The following is a 19433-nucleotide window of genomic DNA, read 5'->3' on the forward strand; positions in this document are numbered from 1 at the left end:
CACCAAATGATGCTGATACAACTTCAATCTTCTATTTTATATTTGGTTATACATAGCCACAGTATTAACAGAGAAATCTTGGGTCCATTCACACTATAGAATTATAGCACTACTGTTCCACTTTAACCTCCATGTCTGCATCCTATGGAAGTCTTGGATTTATTGTTTGCCAAGGAATTGGAGTGCTCTGGCTAAGAGTTCACAGTGACTCTCCCTAAATTTTCAAACTCAGGATTCCATAGGATGGAACCAAGTGGAATCATAGTACTGTACAATAATTCTGTAGCGTGTTAGAATTGTCTCTGTGTTGTCTCTGTATAGTGACAAAAGGCAAGACAAGTGTAAGATATGCAGGAAGATACTAGTGATCATAGCTCCTTGCAAACAGATGGCCAAAACCTCTGCCCCTAGTAATTTCAGATAAGAGAAGTAAGGTAGCAGATAGTGGTATGAGAGATAATTGTGCAGTTGGATCTCCTACTTTTTTCTGTAGACCTAGGATATTGTTGGAATTAACCTTCCAGCAGCCCTGGCTAGTATGGCCATTGCACAGAGATGACTGTCACAAGCAACCTCCTACTTGGGGCCTGAATATTTGAAATACACTATTTATCCATCTGAGCCTGCATGGAATCCTTGGCAGAGGCCCTGTTGGGTGTTCCACTACCCTGAAAGGCTGTGTAGCACCCAGTTTTTTAAAATAATAATAATAATAATAATAATAATAATAATTTTAAACATCTTTTAAAATTTTCTTTAAAAACATCACAACTTACCAAATTTTCACTTTAACTACATGAAACTATGTACATGTAAATACACTTAAACTAAGTACATGATACTGTAATTTAAATGTATAATTTTAATTTTGTTAGTTGTTTATGATCCAACTACTGCCATAACATTCAGTGATATATGGGAATTACGATTCATGATTAACATTAGTACAAAAACATTACTAAGGATTCTGTATGGTGTGATGTGGCAGGGGGTCAATGGGGCAGTGACACTATGAGTTAATGCATCAGATGATGCCAATCCTAGTGAAGGCACTGGTTCATGGAGATTATAGCCTAAAAACATCTGGATGGCCACCCATTCTGCATTCCTCTCCTAGATAAACACATACTAGTATGATTTATTCTATGGAAGAAATACAGTGTGCTGTACAACATTCTCTCTGTTTATTTCATCCTCTCTTTTTGGCATAGCTATCAAATATTCAAATATAATAAAAATTAATCAAACTGGAATTCAGTGTAGTTAACAAACAGGGTGCAAAAACTGATGTTATACAGACAATGGAGTCCTCACTCTCTCCAATCTATATCATCTATTTTAAATCTTGACATATTTTGTTATAAAATAAAGTAGGTGAAATTGCTGAATTTTAACAGGAAAGAGGAAAAGCAAATGTGTACATATCTATTCAGATGTAAGCTCCACTTATTTGGGGATAAGCATAACATGTAACACATAGACTGGATAGCAATAAGACAAAGGAGAGCCAGACCAATATCTCTTGAGCAGGAAAACAATTACAATAATTATGCATAATGTTCCTGTTCTAATTTGGGTCAATAAACATTCTACTATAAAACTGAAAACAAGAATAATTGGGTTTTAAAACTCAAAAGTAGGACAAACAACAGAAAATAGAAAAATAATTGATAGAGGGTGGCTTGAATCTTTACTACCTCTGTCTCCCAGCTACAGTTAAGTTTTTATTACCAGAAAATACCCGAAGAGAGGACCAAAACAATTTTAGTGTGAGTTGCCTGGAATATTTATGGTTGTGATTAATTATAGACATTGCGGTTGATTAACGCACCTTCCCCCCACCCCCTGTGTCTGCTTAAGAGAATGGCTGGTTTTGAGTTCAGGAGATATTGAAAGCTTGTTCACTATTTTGTGATCACATATGTTGTGAAAGATCAGTAGTTTGATGGAAAGCATGGCACGGTGTGTTACAAAAAGCAAATCTTCTGGTAGGGTAGAGTTATATCTCTAGCTTGCAATGGACGAGGGTATTCTTGGTGGATAAGGCAAATGGCTTTACCTAGCCTTTTAATGGCTGTACCCAAGTTGTAGATGTGTGTGACAAAGAAGACCCATCACACACCTAATGGCCTTCTGTAGGAAAGATGTACCTTTACATTTTAGGGAGGCCTTTGAGTAAAAAATGATTGCTCTCTTCTTGAAGATGTTTTAATAGTTGCCATAAAATAATTTTTGATGGTTGCTCACATTTTGTAATTTCTTCACCTGTTTCTTTTAGTATTTTTTCAGCCTTATTGGTTCACTGTTATAAAACTATATTTAATTGAAAGCAAGTCAAAACCCTGCTGTCCATACAGCCCACTCCCATGGTGGGCCAAACATCCATAGGTTGTTCACACCACTTATCAAGCCATGCTGTGTTTTTTTTTATTGCCTCCCCACCATGCATGTACACCATCACACAAACACACCACCTGTAGCCAAATTACCTCTCCCTTCCTGCCCAGATGCCATTCCACTGGACGCCCCCCTGTATGATCAGCCACATAGTTGCACATGAAATGCACTGCATGTACAGTGCATCAGTGCACTGGTGTGCCCAGTGATACATTGGCAAAGCACAATCATGGGGCCCCCATATACATTCACCCCCATTTCATCCCATGCCTCCTCTTGGACTGTCTGGTTTGTGTATGTTGTAATTACCTCCACAGCATCATTGGCAATCATATTTTTGCTTTGTCGTAGTCCCGTACTGGTACCGGCTTTTTATATGCCTGTGCAAATGATGTGCATTTTCCATCTTGAGTGAGAGTACCCAGCTTCTTTTTGCTCTGGTTTTTAGCCTAAAAGCTTCACTTTGCTTTCAACCCACTTTTGCCTCATGCATTGTCTAAGCACCCTGCCTTCAAAGCACTTGGAAGCAGCTTTATTTGACCAGTGCAGACTACATCCCGTGCCCCAATTCCCTCTTACCTGGACATAACTGCATTTAACTCAAATGGGACTTACAGACAAGAATGCATGTATAGGATTGTGCTTTGCAGGTTTCTATATGATGCATATATTCTACATATAAAGCTTGCTCACATTTCTTCTTCTTTTATTTGATTCAAAATCCCTAAACCCTATAGCTGTATTGGAGAGAGGGAAATCCCCCATAGGCTTCACGGACAGATAGCAGCTGAAACTGACAACCAAACCAACGCTTACTCTACAGATGCTCCTTGAAATTCTCCTCCTGTTTCCATGGAAACCCAGCCCTTACTGGTAAAAATAAGGTGCTTTAATGACTGTTTCATAACTCCAGTTACCTTGGTTTTGCCCATCTGACTGTTATGTGGCAAAACTCTGATTATTTCACAGTTGGTAAGCATGTTTTTATAATTTTTGCAAAAATAGTCTTGAAATATTATTAGGGTTTTTGTTTTTTTAAATCTGCTTTGGCTGACAATCACAGTGTATTTGACCTAGCACTATAAGTTATAATTTCAAAAGTAGAGACTAATGTTAATTGTGCAATAAAAGCATGCCTCCTGAAATACACACTTTACTACTAGAAGCATGTATTCTAATTTAAAAATTGAAGAACATAAAAGACAGCTGAATATTACAATACCAGACGATATTGGCCTCATCTGCAGTACAGAAATAACCCAAGGACAGCAGCGTACTTATGTTTGGTGTCACCTGGTGTGGTGGGAGCAGGGCCAAAAGTGGAAGGGGTGCCCCCCCCCCCCCGCGCCCTAATACTGCTTGCTTTGGCCTGGCTTTCCCTCAGGAGAAAGCCAGGCCAAAGCAAGGAGCCAGCTGGAGTGCTCCTGTGACCTGGATGGCCGTTTCTGCAGCTCTGTGGCCATTTCCAGCTGGCTCCTTGCATTGGCCTGGATTTTACCAGGGTGAAGCAAGAAGGATAGAGACGTGGGTACACTCCAGCCGGCTGGAAATGGCTGTACAGCCGCGGAAATGGCCGCCACAGCCATAGGCTCCTTTCCCAAGGCCTGTGTAAAGCAGCCACACAATCCAGGAAAGCACTGTGTAGCCGGGGAAACAGCCATCTGCCACTTACCCAGACTGGAAGACTCCTGCAGGGAGCAGTCCAGGTGTCACCCTCCTTTGGCGTATCACCCAGCACGGTTCATACCCCTCCGCACCTCCCAGTGATGCTACTGTCCAATGATACTGCTTTTACTCCCAGGGATCAAAGCTATGGAATCCTGGGGTTTGTAGTTTGTTGTGGCACAAGAGTTCTTTGGCAGAGGTGGTTAAATGTCTCATAAAACTACACCTCCCAGGATTCCATAGCATTAAGTTGTGGCAGTTAAAACTGTGACAAACTGGATTATTTCTACAATGCAGATGCAGCCTTTGATTACTCTAAAATGGGAAGCAAATTGACAACAGGCTTCAGAAGATGATAAATTCTATTCAGAAATTAGAAAAAATATTAATCTGCAGGGGGTGGCAATGAAGGCTGGAGACAGGGATATGGGGGCGCTATATTCATTTGAAATCCCAGAAATTCATTCAAGCCAGAAGACAATTGGGCCCATTTCTATGAATTAATGTAAGCCCAGGAGACTTTACCTGTCACTATCTGATATAAGAAATATACAATGACTAATGTTCCCTTTAGATAAGCAATCAGGAATTTGGTTTCTATGGAACCATTTCACAGAATCATAGAATTGGAAGGCAGGGGAGAGGGCCCCCCAAAAGTATGTGATGTAATAATGCTAATATTCAGTAAAAAAAAGTATTATATATATTGTATACTATTATGGACCTTAAAACATATAAATAAAGGGGGGAAAAGAATTGGAAGCGACCACAAGGGCCACCAGTCCACTCCTCTGCCATGCAGGAATATACAATCAAAACACCCTTGGCAGATAGCCATTGAGCCAAAGAAGGAGACTCCACCACCCTCCATGGGAGTGTGTTCCATCGTCAAGCAGCTCTTACTGTCTTCCTAATGTTTAGGTGGAATCTCTATTCCTGTAGTTTGTCTCCACTGCTCCATGTCTTCTTCTCTGGGGCAAGCTTGCTCCATCCTCAGTATGACATGCGGGACAGGGCTATCATATCACTTCTTAACATTCTCTTCTTCAGGCTAAACATACCCAGTCCCCTAGGTTGCTCCTCAAAAGGCATGACTTCAAGTCCCTTCATCATTTTGGTAACTCTCCTGTGGATATGCTACAGCTTGTCATCATCCTTCTTCAACTGTGGTTCTCAGAACTGGACACTATATTCCAGGTGATGTCTGACCAAAGCAGAATAGACACTACTCCTACTGATACACCCTAGGAGGAGGAGGTGAAGGTGAATTTTGGCAGAGGTACAGTATATAAACAGAAATACAGTATATAAGTCTCCAATGCTCTGGGGTTATTTTTGTTTAAGGAGCAGGTCTCTATGGGTTAAAATACATTATATACTACAAGCAGTAGTAGCTGGTGGCTCCTAAGTCAGTAAGTTGACGAATTCAGTCCAGATTTAACTCCTAACCTTATCCAAAGTGCTGAATCCAATACCCCAGTTTAGTTCAGCTTCTGAGTAGATCCTTCAACATTTGGTCTAAAAGCCAGAGTGGATTCATGCCCCACTAATGTGGAAGCCATGCCAGTGACCTCATGAAAATACAATCTGAACACACTTGCAGGAATAGAATTTTAATTTATTTTATTTTTTTAAAAAGGTTCAAATATACATTGTAATTAAAATGTAAAAGACTAAAGGAATATAAGTAAATATAAATATTGTTTAAGGTAAGGTTTTTAAATATATTTTTAATGGATGGTATTTAACTGGATTTTAATTATTATTGTTAAGGGTTTTTTTCTAGCTGATGTTGTTTTAGCACTGTGAGCTGCTTTGGGTACCACATCAGGAGAAAGGTGGCATATAAATGGAATAAATAAATAATAACAAACTTAAAAGGTCTAACATGTCTGATATTTTTCTTCTTTTAAAAAACATATTATTACACAAAAGAAAAATTTCATACCTCTCCAAGGGAGAAATATCGTCGTGGAATCTGGGAATCCGGATAGACATTTTCTAGATACCATGAAAATGGTTTACATTTCAGGTTCTCTCTAAGTGCTTTTCTGACTGATACATCTCCATAGTCCACTTTGACAACTCCTGGGTTTTTTTTTTTTGGAGAAAAAAAAGTAACATGAAGATACTTTCATACCAAACTGAAATGACAATTGCTTTGCTATACTTTTTAACAGTAACCTGTAAACAAGTTGGTACTGCTGACTGAGCAGTTTGAGAAATTGAGAAATGCATGCACTCATTTCACTCTCTGTTATGTTCTTTTACTGTCCAAAATACTTCTGAGAAGAGAGGTCTTTTATAACCAATTTCTTATTCATAGATTGCATGCTATAATGACAAGTTGTTTTGTATTCCTTTCTCAATGTCTCATTCCAACTGGCTCCCCCTTTTTTTTAATTCTCAGTGCATCCCTACATGTCAAATGTATTCATATGAGCTTATTCCTAGGAAAATGTTATAGGACTGAACTGGAGCCTGAAGTATATTCAACTCTTAAAGGTCTATCATGATAACTGGCAGTTGCATGCTCTATCTTGATACAGATATCAATTGGATCTAGCTGCTCTAGGGTGCAATGTGAAATAGCTGTTACACAGTGTAGTGCCACAGGGTAAAGTGCATCTTCAGCTCCTAAATCCTACTAAATAAAATTACTTTAATTGCCAACACAAAGTACTTGTCCGGTTGCACCTCTAAGAGGACAACCAGTTGTACAGGGTAATACTAGTATAGTTGCCTGGTAAGATGTAGGCTATTGCTAGACAGGGATACAAAACCTCTACAGATACACAAATTTTGTAGCAGTAGCAAATCAATAGATCTAATCTGTGCTGAAATACTGAGGATACGTTGCATAGAATCTTAGAATCATAGAGCTGGAAGACACCGCAAGGGCCATCCAGTCCAACCCCTTGCCATGCGGGTACTCTCAATCAAAGCATCCCCGACAGATGGTTATCCAGCCTCTGTTTAAAGACCTCCAGGGAAGGAGACTCCACTACACTCTGAGGGAATGTGTTCCATTGTCGAACAGCCCTTACTGTCAGGAAGTTCCTCCTAATGTTGAGGTGGAATCTTTTTTTCCTGCAGCTTGGATCCATTGTTCCGGGTCCTGTTCTCTGGAGCAGCAGAAAACAAGCTTGTTCCCTCCTCAATATGACATCCCTTCAAGTATTTAAACAGGGCTATCATATAATAAAAATAATAAAAAAGTAAAAGCTTTATTTCTAGCCCGCCTTTCCAGAGATCAAGGCGGGTTACAATGGTGGATTTTGCAATCCAACAACATTTTACAATAAAACATTGTCAGAAATTTACAATTACATTATATAAAACAACAACAACAATAACAATTCCAAGCTAGCAGCAATTGTAACAACGGTGAGGGGGAGAGGGATCACAACAGGGCTATTGGGGGTATGCCTGTTTGAAAAGATACGTTTTCAGCCATCTCTTAGGAGATGTTTATCACCCGATCTGAGAGTGCGGGGTGGATTATATGGAGAGAGGCAGTCCTCTAAGTACCCTGGGCCCAAGCCATTTAGGGCTTTATAGGTGATAACCAACACCTTGTATTGTGCCCGGAAGCGAATAGGCAGCCAATGTAGATCTTTAAGTACCGGTGTTATATGGCTGGCCCTGGAAGATCCAGTGACCAGCCTTGCTGCCATATTCTGGACCAGTTGAAGCTTCTGGGTTTGGTACAAGGGTTGCCCCATGTAAAGTGCATTGCAGAAATCCAAGCGAGAGGTTACCAGAGCGTGTACCATTGTTTCAAGGTCCCCCCAGCCCAGGCTGATAACAGGTACTCCTGACCGTCGCATCCACCTGAGATGTAAGGTGAAGCGACGAGTCCAGGAGCACCCCCAGACTGCGAACAGAGTCCTTCAAAGGAAGCGTGACCCCGTCTAGGACAGGTGGACAAATCACCAAACCTGGACCTGGGGAACCTATCACAAGTACTTCCGTTTTCTCTGGATTCAGTCTGAGTCTGTTTTCCCTCATCCAGCCCATTACCGAGTCCAGACAAGCATCAAGAGGAGAGATGCCATCCCTGGTCACTGCATCAGTCGGAGACACAGAGAAATATATTTGTGTGTCATCAGCGTACTGATAACACCATGCCCCATGTCTCCAGATGATCTCTCCCAGCGGTTTCATGTAAATGTTAAATAGCATGGGAGACAGAATGGCTCCCTGAGGGACACCAGATGTAAGTGCCCTCTTATCGGAGCACACGCCTCCCAGCTGCACCATCTGGAACCTGCCCGAGAGGTAGGAACGGAACCACTGGAGCGCAGTGCCCCCAATTCCTAACTCTCTCAGGCGTTCCAGAAGGATACCATGGTCGATGGTATCGAAAGCCGCTGAGATGTCCAAGAGCACTAACAGGGACACGCTACCCCTGTCCATGCCCAGACGGAGATCATCGACCAAGGCGACCATGGCAGTCTCAACTCCATAGCCCGCCCGGAACCCAGTTTGCCATCTTCTGTTCCCTCTGGTGGAACACTCAAGCTCCCCTGCTCTATCCCTGAAGTCTGTCCATGCTGCTCTTCCTCATCCTCCTTGATAAGGGAACGAGCTTCAAATTGGTTCTCTAGCTGCAAGCTCCCAGAACAATCCCTTGTTGGCCTATTTCTCTGTGTGACATTCCTCCAGCTGTCTACCTCCTGTGTATGTCATCTTCTGGCCTTAGAGGGAGCGAAAGGACAGGCCCAATGCCACTGGGCCTGAAGAGGAAGAGCCCTCCCCTCCCTCCTTCCAACTGTCATCTTCTGGCCTGGGAAGGAGTGAAAGGACAGGCCCAACGCCATTTGGCCCAGCCTCGATTAAGAAAAAGAGCCCTCCCTCCCGTCCATCTGTCTTGGTCCAGGCCTCAGAGGGAGAGAAGAATGCTGGACCTGATCCCCTCTCCCCCTACAATTCCCTTCTCCTTTTGTGTCATGTCTTTTTAGATTGTAAGCCTGAGGGCAGGGAACCGTCTATTATCCCCTCTGTTGTAAGCCGCCCGGATTCCCAGTGATTGGGCGACATATAAATAAATCCTATTATTATTATTATTATTATTATTATTATTATTATTATTATTATTATTATTATGTGAAGTGACCTCCTCCACCCCAGCAACTTCCTCTATGTGGTCCCCATCCAAAACCGTTGATTCCATTCTGTCCAGGAAATCCTCTTGCTCCCTAATATGCTGAAATGTAGCTACTCTGGACTCCAGCTGCTGAACTTTCTCCTCCAAGAATGTTACCAACTTGCACTTGGTGCATGTGAAGTTCTCCACATCTGTAGGCAAGAAGGCAAACATCCCACAAGTGTTGCAGGTGACTGCAGCAGTTCTGTCAGTGTCCATACTGAGAAGTCTTAAGTAATTACTAAACAGGACTGTGGGCTTCTTTCTCTCCCTTCCAACAAACAATATATAAGTCCAAGACCAGTATATCCCAGTTATCTAGTGAACTGCATAGTCTGGAATGAGCAATATGTACGGAATTCTGATGACACTGTATTTTAACCTGCAAAATTGATGGCATAAGAATGTGTCTCTGTTTACAAAAATCATTTCCACTGGGATCCCAATTATCTTTACCACCAGACTATTCAATGTTGTCTGAATCTGGACTAACACTGGAATCTCACAGGATGTGGGGAAGAAACACTGCTAATTGCTATATTTGCGAAAACACTCAAGACCTTACAGAAAGCTTTGCTTGCATGCTTGTTTATTCTTCGAGTTCCACTGTATATAATTTCCTAACTGGAAATGTGTTTTAGAAGTGACGGTACGAGAACAGACAGTCAAGTACTGTAGCTTTCACACCACCAGGCACTGTTAACATAAACCCATTCTGTTACACACACACATATATATTTTCCACCAGATCAGCTTTTTGACAGCATGTGAACCCTGATGAAAAACATCAGCCTGACAGATCTGATGTAGACTAGACTACTTTGGAGGACAGAAAAAACATTTTTATTTGAAATTGGAAAATGTATAAGTGCATATTTTCCCCAAGTTTCATACTGACAGGGCAATACAAAATGATATAAGCAACAAGGGTGATTTTACAGATGGCTACAGATGCATCAAGGTTATTAAAAAGCACTTAGTCACAATAGTACTCCATAGAGTGGCTATACAATTGCAAGGGCTCTTAGCCTGTGCAGCAAGACCAAGTGGAAGCCATACAAGTGTGAAAATACCAAAACTGTTGTTACCCGCCTAGATCCTCGAAAGGGAAAGGCAGGATATAAATAAATATTTTATTATTATTATTTATTAGAAGACCCCAATTGCATTGAATCTTAATAGCGAAGTACATTGTTGGACCTTGGCTTATATGCTTATGGAAACTGGCAAATCACAAGGGAGATAAACAAGTAGGCAGATAAACCAAAAGCATTTAAAGGTAATTTTGCTAGGGTTAATTGGATGGGACTCACAAGTCAATTTGCATATTGCTGTATATCTATTTGGAAAAGATGATCCAATGGGATAGTTATCACACCTATCACCATGAATTATATTTTCTGCTAAACAAAATCCATAACGATAGAGTGATTTCCACAGGCATTTTATGTTGGCACTGTAGGGATCTTTAAACAGAAGAACAGCTTGTTCAATTTCAGTTTCAATTTCCACCTGTAAATTGATGAAGATCTAAACTAAGATGAATTCAAGAAACTGTTCTTTCATATAGTATGATTAGTGGCGATCAATTGATAAACCAGCTGTTGGAGATTATCATATTTGATAGGATTTGACAACTAGAAGGCAGGAGCTATTTTCTACATGCAGATACCTTGATTTCTGAAAAATGAGCAGCCATGAGTAATGGAGGGCCAGTATGAACAATTCTTTAAAAAAACTGAAACGTACAAAGATACTAAAACCAAATGCAGGAAACAGTTCTGCCTGATTTGGGATTGGTGCACAGAAATTGAACAAAATACTTGCATATTGTGGAAAAGTTCAAAACGAAATTGAAAACCCTTGACAATGAAAATGGTAAGCCCTCAAATAAGTTGTTTCAGCTCAGCTCTAGTTAAAAAAAAGAGTAACTTGCAAATAATTCAGTGTTTGGAATTAAGATTACATATACACAAGGTATCCAGCAGGTGGAGCTGTTTTCCCACAAGAAGCCAAGATCAAGCAAATCAAGACATCTAAAATTTTCTGATGATTTTTGATAACAAGTATAAATGGTTTCCAGCAAAGAATGAGAATATATCTCCACATCTTGCTTATGAAATAGGTTCCAGTAAAATTAATAAGCTAAATACTGCAGACTCTTTTGAGACAAAAGTTCTGCATCATTTTGTAAAAGAAATGTCAGGGTATACATGAACATTTACTCATTTCAGATTCAGATATTTAGCCCTTTAACTAGTATTAATAATAGCACCTTTGTTAGAATACTAGTAGGCATTGTAACAGTTGGGAAATATACCTATCCTAGGTTTCATGCTTCCAATATAATATGCAAATCAATAGCCTATCTTCTTCATTAGAAATGAACAGACATCCAATACCCATCCCAGCATATCACACATGCTTTGAACATTAGCCCAGTAGCAACAAATTCAGATCAGTTGCTTATCTACTATTTCCCTTATTCATAAAATGCAAATCCAACCAGAAGGGTTTCTGATGTTAGTTGCTTTCTTCCATGTATGAACTAACAACAACAACAAATTATTTATTTATAGCCCGCCCAATCACAAGGAATCTGGATGGGTTACAGCAATAAAAATACATACAGAATACAATAAAAATTCAACATTAGCCCCTTCATGCCCCCTCACTCCCTCCAGGCTGGATGATGGCATGTTGTTCTTGGTTATCCAAACCTATATTAGACACAAAAACCTTAACAAAAGCTTAAAATCTCAAAAATAACACACCCACAGATGAACCACTTTTTTTTTGTCTTCCTGAATATTTCCAGGGGCCAAAGAGTGAACAGATAAATATAGGGCAATATTGTTGAAGAGTTATTTCCAACTTACTGTGACCTATTATGGTGTTTTCTAGGCAAGTTTCTTCAGAGGGGGGTTGTCATTGCTATCTTACGAGACTTAAGAGAACGTGACAGTGGGTTTCCACATGTGAGTCAGGGTTTGAACCCTGGTCTCCAGAGTCGTAGTGAAATGTTCAAACCGCTGTACCATGCTGGCTCTAATGGAGCAATATAGACGTTAATAATAAGATGCCAATTAGTTTTTCAATATATCATCCTTGAACCTCAGCACTTCATGTAACTCAGATCCTACATACATTTCATGTTTTTCTTGCTAACTGCCATCAATTCAACTTCAACTTATTGTGATCCCATGAATGAGAGCCAAGGGGGTTCACCAGACAAGTGAAATTGGAAGTATAATCCAATGGCAATCCGAACGCAATCATGGGGTTTAACATTATTGCGTGATAGACTACCACAAGCAATTTTGGGCAATGGCAAGCTATTTTCGGGCAATGGGAAGTCAGTACGAATGGAATTTGAATTCATGTAAATTCGCAGAATTAGCGAATTCACGTGAATGCGTTCTGGCCCCACTTGCTTTTCATTCGAAATTAAGAGAAATTCCTCCCATGTGATAAACTCCAAGACTTCCTCAATTGAGCCTATGCATCTGGAATGCAGCCTTCTCTTTTCCTACTGCCTTACCAAGCATCATTGTCGCTTCTAGGGAGTCATGTAATTTCATGATATGGCCAAAGTACACCAGCCTCAGTTTAGTCATCTGGGCTTCTAGGAAGAGTTTGCTCTAGGACCCACTTATTTGTTTAAGCAAGCAATAATTTAAAGGTCATTACTCTCAGATGAATAGATAAAGGATTGCAACCTGTTTTTTTTAAAAAAATCTGAACAATGTTCATTAGGTATATTAAGAATTAACATCATATTATAAAAATAAAATTCTTTTGAATCTTACATGGTCTTGACATCTGTTTCAGGGCCTACCATATGGTTCCCATGTTTCTGCTATAGGAATAACCTATTCTGCCTGTTTCTCTTTGAACTGCATAGACATCTCTGCTGCATCTCTGCATTTCAAATCTCATTCCACCGATTCCAAAGTCTAGCTCAAACAGCAGTCAACCAATAGGAACGCAGAATAATTTCATATGGTTTCTTTGTTGATAACAATGTTTAAAAAGGCAGCAAATTTCTTCATTGAACACAATGGAAGAACTTGATTTTTTAAAAATAAGAAAAAGCAGAACTGACAGATTCGCCCACCTGGCTTGAAATTTTAGCTCTAAAAATAATCTATCTCCAAATCCATCTTTATCCAGCTGTTGTGGGTGGAATTAGAGCTGCCACTCTATAATCCACTCTGTACTGGGAATAACTTTACCTATTGACTTTGCCCCATAATATCTGTAACTATTGAGGATTTTAATAATTATATACCAAAACTTAACAAATTCACAGATTTCTTCCAGAATTCTCAAGAAAAAACTCAAGAGAACTTAAAAAAATAGAGAGAAAGTCAAGGTGCCAGTTTGCTCATCCCAGAGAACAGATTTGATATCACTAATTTTACTGCTCTACCTAAATTGGTTTCCATCACATAAAACAAATTCAATAAAAGTTTAATGACAACTGTATGATCTATTATTAGTGATATCTCATTAATCTGGTGACAAAAGGCATACTCATACTGGCATTCTCCCTAGATGTGCTCATTACTTTTACTGCCATTGAACATACTGAATGACTAAAAAACCAAAACCCTGCTTTATTCTTCATAGGTTTGTACCACCTAAGTGCTGTTGGCTTTCCACATTTGCAGCTTTGACTTTTGTAGATTTGATTATTCATGAACTTGATTAATATATTCTCTCTGAGAATCTATAGGTTCAAGTGTGACACTATGGTCAATATCCACCAAAAGTTGTGCTGGAGGACCTAAAGATGCCTAGAGAGGTAGGCTTTTTCCTGCAGAAAGTGACCACAGAGTTGTGCTAGGGATCTAGAGACTGCTAAAGAAATAATACTAAAAAAAGTAGTGCCTTTTTAATTTGCATTTTTTCAACTTTCATGGGGGTCCTGTGCCACTAACCAGAACAAATGTGGAAGGCCCACTTTATTAATGAAAAAGTACCACTTGTCTAGAGTTACTTGCTGGAAGACTGATTAAGAAATGTTTAATTAACTGAGCTATATTAGTCCAGTTTTGCTCTGAAACCAATATTCCAAGTTCTTTCCCATCATCTTTTAAATGTAGGCCACCTGAGAAGCCTATGAAATTTGCAAGGCACCATTTGGAATCTTCACTCAAAATTGTTCTCTTAAATCTAACCAAATGCTTAATGTGATTTCTTCCTACCAAATCGTAACAACTAAACAAACTGTGAAGTCGAAGGCTTTCATGGCCAGCATCCATATTTTTTGTGGGTTTTTCGGGTTGTGTGGCTATGTTCTCGAAGAGTTTTTTCCTGATGTTTCACCAGCATCTGTGGCTGGCATCTTCAGAGATCAATCTGTCAGCTCTGCTTTTTTTCTATTTTTTAAAAATCAAGTTCTTCCATTGCTTTGCTGCCTTTTTAAACATTGTTACCAACAAAGACACCATATGAAATTATTATGCATTCATATTTGTTGACTGCTGTTTGAGCTAGACTTTGGAATTGGTGGAATGAGATTTGAAATGCAGAGATGCAGCAGAGATGTCTATGCTGTTCAAAGAGAGAAACAGGCATAATAGGTTATTCCATAATAGGTTATTGGATTTCTGTAATGTGCTCTACATGGGGCAACCTTTGTACCAAACTCGGAAGCTACAATTGGTTCAGAATACTGTATTGCATCAAGGCTGGTCACTGGATGTTCCAGGACCTGCCATATAACACCTATACTGCGAGATCTTCACTGGCTGTCTATTCGCTTCCGGGCACAATACAAGGTGTTGGTAATGACCTATAAAGCTCTTAATGGCTTGGGCCCAGGGTACTTGGAGGACCGCCTCTCCCCATACAGTCAGCCCCGCACTCTCAGATCGAGCGGAAAACATCTATTAAGAGTTCCCAAGGCAAAGTTCTCCATTGTGGCCCCGCAGACCTGGAACTCTTTACCTGACGAGCTCTGCTCAGCAACCTCTCTAGATCTTTTTAGGAAGAATCTGAAGACCTTTTTCTTCCATCAAGCCTTCCCCCATATGCCTTGATGTTATCCCTTTCTCTCTATGCATTTTGTTCGATCCAGCTAATTTGTTATATGTGTTTTAATGTGTTTTAATTGGTTTTTATATTGAATGATTGTTTAGAATGTTTTTAGAATTGTTGTATTGTTTTTAAGTGGTACGTGTGGGTTTTTTATTGTCGGGTTATGGGCTTTCACTTTGTATTGTCTTTTGATGTTAAATTTTGTAAACCGCTATGATCTCTAAGGAATAGCGGTCTAGAAATAAACTTTCATTCATTCATTCATTCCTATAGCAGAAACATGGGAACCATATGGTAGGTCCTGGAATAGATCTCTCAAAAGAGTTTTATTTTTATAATCTGATGTGAATTTTTAATATACTCAATGTCTGTAAAATTCTAGGAAAGGAAGTCTACATGGTTTCTCTTGCCCCATCTCTAGTTGCTGTGGTTCCCTAGTTGGTCTTTTTTTTTATGGAGTGAATTGAAACTTATCCTTTTTTGCACTTCTACAGAGTTTTCTTGCTATCCTCCTATGTGCTTGCAGAATAACCTTTTCCCCCCTCATAAATAATGATGTTGCTTCAAGCAGGTCAATTAAACATTATTTTTCTTCAGAAATCATCTTTCTTCAGAAAAGATTCTCCTGTTCTTTGTTGAAAAAAATTTGGCTGAAACAATAGAAGACTCTCATTTTTAAGCCTGTTAAGTCCACTCTCAAATGTTTATTAAGCCATCTTTTGTGTATTAAGATTTTCCATGGCAATTTACTATACATAAGTGTTTTTTTTTAAAAAAATCTGTGATTGCACATTGTAACTGAAACCTCAAACAATTTTAAGGTACAAGAAAAACAGACCCATATGTTTTATTGTGGATCTGGGACACCTTCTGTGTGGTCTGGTTATGTGACACTGATCATCTTTATAAAGGGAAACAAAGTGGGCTGAAAGCGTGATGTAGTTTCTTATTCAGCAATGCTGGTGTGGGAAGGATACAATGCCATCTACCCAACCCACATTTTTTTTTCATTTTTTTTTAAAATCGAATTTAATGGAGAGGCTTTATCCAGCATAGGATGCCGAGGCCTAAAGTACATGTGAGATCACACAAACCTGTGTATTACCTACATTAAGGAACACACTGCCAAGGGAGTGGAGGTGTGGTTTAAAAAACATGAGGGGAGGCAGTGGTGAGCAGGGTTCAGCACCCTGTCTGGTTATACAGTCGGCCCTTCTTATACATGGATTTGTTTATACATGGATTCAAGCATCCACGGTTTGAAAATGTTTAAAAAAGTATAAATTTCAAATATCAAACCTTGATTTTCCATTTTCATAAGGGACATCATTTTGCTATGTCATTATATTTAATGGGACTTGAGCATCCACAGATTTTGTTATCCACAGGGGATCTTGGAACCAAACCTCAGCTTATAACAAGGGTCCACTGTAATAGGTTCAAAACACACTGCAGAAATAATCCAGTTTGAGACTGCTTTAATTGCCCTGGCTCAGTGCTAGGGAATTATGGGAATTTTAGTTTATTGTGGCACCAGAGCTCTCTGACAGAGAAGGCTAAATGTCACACAAAACTACAGTTCCCAGAATTCCCTGCCACTGAGCCAGGGCAGTCAAAGCAGTCTCAAACTGGATTATTTCTGCAATGTGTTTTGGACCTTACTGCTTTGTCCATCTCTGCAAAGGATCTCTCTGCCTAAATGGTCTGATAACAAGAGTAAGTCTCATTAGAAGACAAGGAATTGAGAGGAAAGGCGGTAGCCCATAAAAATATTGGCACTTTAATTGTCCCTTCTGTTTGCTTTCATTGTGATTGGGTAAGAGCAGGAAAGCTGCTGCCTTATGTAGAATGGTGGCCAATTTCATTTCTGATGCTTAACTTCACAAAATAATTAATTCTTGTATGACAGTTTGTTACATCAGCCTTCCTCACCCCATTTTACACACACACACACACAGCCTGACTGCAAATACATGCATTTTCAAACATCGTTCTCAAGTCCTTCCCCGTTATTATAACTACTACAAGAATCTCTCTCTCTTTTTCACTTACAAGAGCCTGCACAATTATTTCGATTTGTAAATTAGAAGAGTCCCCAGAAGGAAGAAGAAGCAAGGCCACACCATTCTTCTCAATTATTACAATCTTGGGGTATTTTTTTGTGCTGTTATATTCTGTAATTTTCTGCAGTGAATCAATGCACACAGGGCAAAAATGCAGTTCTTAGCATGAAGTCAGGCCTGCAACCCTGTTGACTTCCAAAATGGGGTTGTTTTTTGTTTGCTGTATTAAGTTTTATTTGATAGTTCAAGAAGAAGATAGAATCTTGGAATAAGATAATTTCCCCTAGGATTTGAAATTCTTTTAGAAAACAGAGTATTGATATTACTTATTGGCTTATTTATAATCCACCTCTTCACCAGCTTTAGAATTCAAGGTAGCTTACAAAAGTGAAGACAAATATAGATAAAAATTCACAATACTAAAACATGTAAGCATGATGTAGTGATTTGGGAGCATAGGACTAGGACTCTGAAGACCAAGGTTCAAATCCACCCACAGCCATGAAAACCTACTTGATGACCTTGGGCAGAAAACCATGTGATACGTTCAATTTAGGGTCACTATAAGTTAGAAACAATTTGAAGGCACACAACAACAAAAAAACATGTAAATGTTAAAATATAATTAAAGTAATCATAGAATTAAGAGCACTTTAGTGTAGACAATACGGCAGATTATCAAAAACTCTTTCTCCATAAACAGTCAGTTCCCAAAGCCTTGATGAAACATGTTTTTGTCAGCTGCTGAAAGGATACCATGTGGCATCAGTCAGTGGGGTCCCTAAGGTTGGTGTCACCCGGTGCAATAACTCATAGTATCACCCCCCCCCCATTGACCTCCTAATTTCACACCATACAGAATTTTTAGTCACGTTTTTTGCACTAATGTTATCTGTAAATCATAATTCCCATATACCACTGAATGTAATGCTAATAGTGGTGACATAAACCACTAGCAAAATTAAACCACTGCTGCTCAAAAACCTGCTGCATAGCCTAAAAGTATTTACATATACATAGGGGATTATTACACGGAGGCTTACCATTGCTAAAACATGGCTAAATCATTCCCAAAGTGCATGGGTGTGACAGCCAATCGTGTTTGCCTCCTGTGATTTAATTGTCATTGAGGCATCCTGCTTCTTTCCCGTCATCAAAGCGTTCATGGAGCAGCCATTTTTCAACAATGGAAACTTGTTATTGGAGTGCCTTTCATAGAATGGCTTGACTGGTGCCAGTGGTGTCACTAGGGCTGCTCCGCAAATGCTTTGATAACAGGAGAGGAGCAGGACAACTCAGTGACAATTAAATCACAGGAGGCAAGCATAATTGGCTATCACACCTGTGTACTTTGGGAATGATTTAGCCACATTTTAGTGACGCTAAGCCTCTCTGTGATAACATCCTGAATATCTGGTTAAAGTGCAATGTTTTTAAAGAAAATGTAAAAAGAATGTTTTTTTAAAAAAATTCAAAAACCTTTAAAAATTAAAATTTTGAAATTTTGAAATTTTAGTTTAAAAAAAATTCTGGGGGCCCTCATTTCTTCTTCCACAGAGCTTCACCTCACTCCCACCATCTCTTAGAGATTTTTTAAATTGTGGCAAATGCCACAATGTTTCTGCCAAAACAGGTTTTTGAGGAGCAGTGATGTCACCTGGTGCGGTCTGCATCCTCTGCACCCCCTAGTGACGCCACTGGCACCAGTCAAGCCATTCTATGAAAGGCACTCCAGAACCTGGGGACAGCCACCCAGAAGCCCTCTTCCACATTTGCCATTGTTGTTGCTGTACCTTTAAGTAATTTCTGATGTACGGTGACCCTAAGGTGAGCCTATCATGAGGTTTTCTTGGCAGATTTCTTCAGAGGGGGTTTGCCATTGCCATCCTCAGAGGCTGAGAGAATGTGATTTGCACTGGGTTTTCATGGCTGAGCAGGGGTCAAACACTTGTCTCCAGAGTCGTAGCTCAATGCTCAAACCACTACACCAAGCTACCATCACATAAATCTCTGAAGGTGCTGGAATTGACAGAATGGCCTATTTTTCTGATTAAAAGAGACCAACAGCAATATATATTTGTCAGCTGCTGAAATACACACACACACACACACAC

General features: G+C 39.6%; 1 protein-coding gene across 4 annotated transcripts in view; it reads right to left on the bottom strand.

Moving 5' to 3' along the window:
* Window positions 1-19433, bottom strand: part of GALNT13 (polypeptide N-acetylgalactosaminyltransferase 13) — a 268667-nt gene that overhangs the window by 40281 nt on the left and 208953 nt on the right. For 3 of the 4 annotated variants that reach the window (XM_042480745.1, XM_042480727.1, XM_042480736.1), the window contains exon 9: window positions 6011-6150. In XM_042480745.1, the coding sequence (XP_042336679.1) occupies window positions 6011-6150 (140 nt within the window). Of the gene's footprint in view, window positions 1-5123; window positions 5307-6010; window positions 6151-19433 lie in introns of all 4 variants that reach the window. The other variant, XR_006105156.1, reaches the window with a different exon arrangement.

The sequence above is a fragment of the Sceloporus undulatus genome, chromosome 1 (genome assembly GCF_019175285.1).
Source record: "Sceloporus undulatus isolate JIND9_A2432 ecotype Alabama chromosome 1, SceUnd_v1.1, whole genome shotgun sequence".
NCBI classification, from domain to species: Eukaryota; Metazoa; Chordata; class Lepidosauria; order Squamata; family Phrynosomatidae; genus Sceloporus; species Sceloporus undulatus.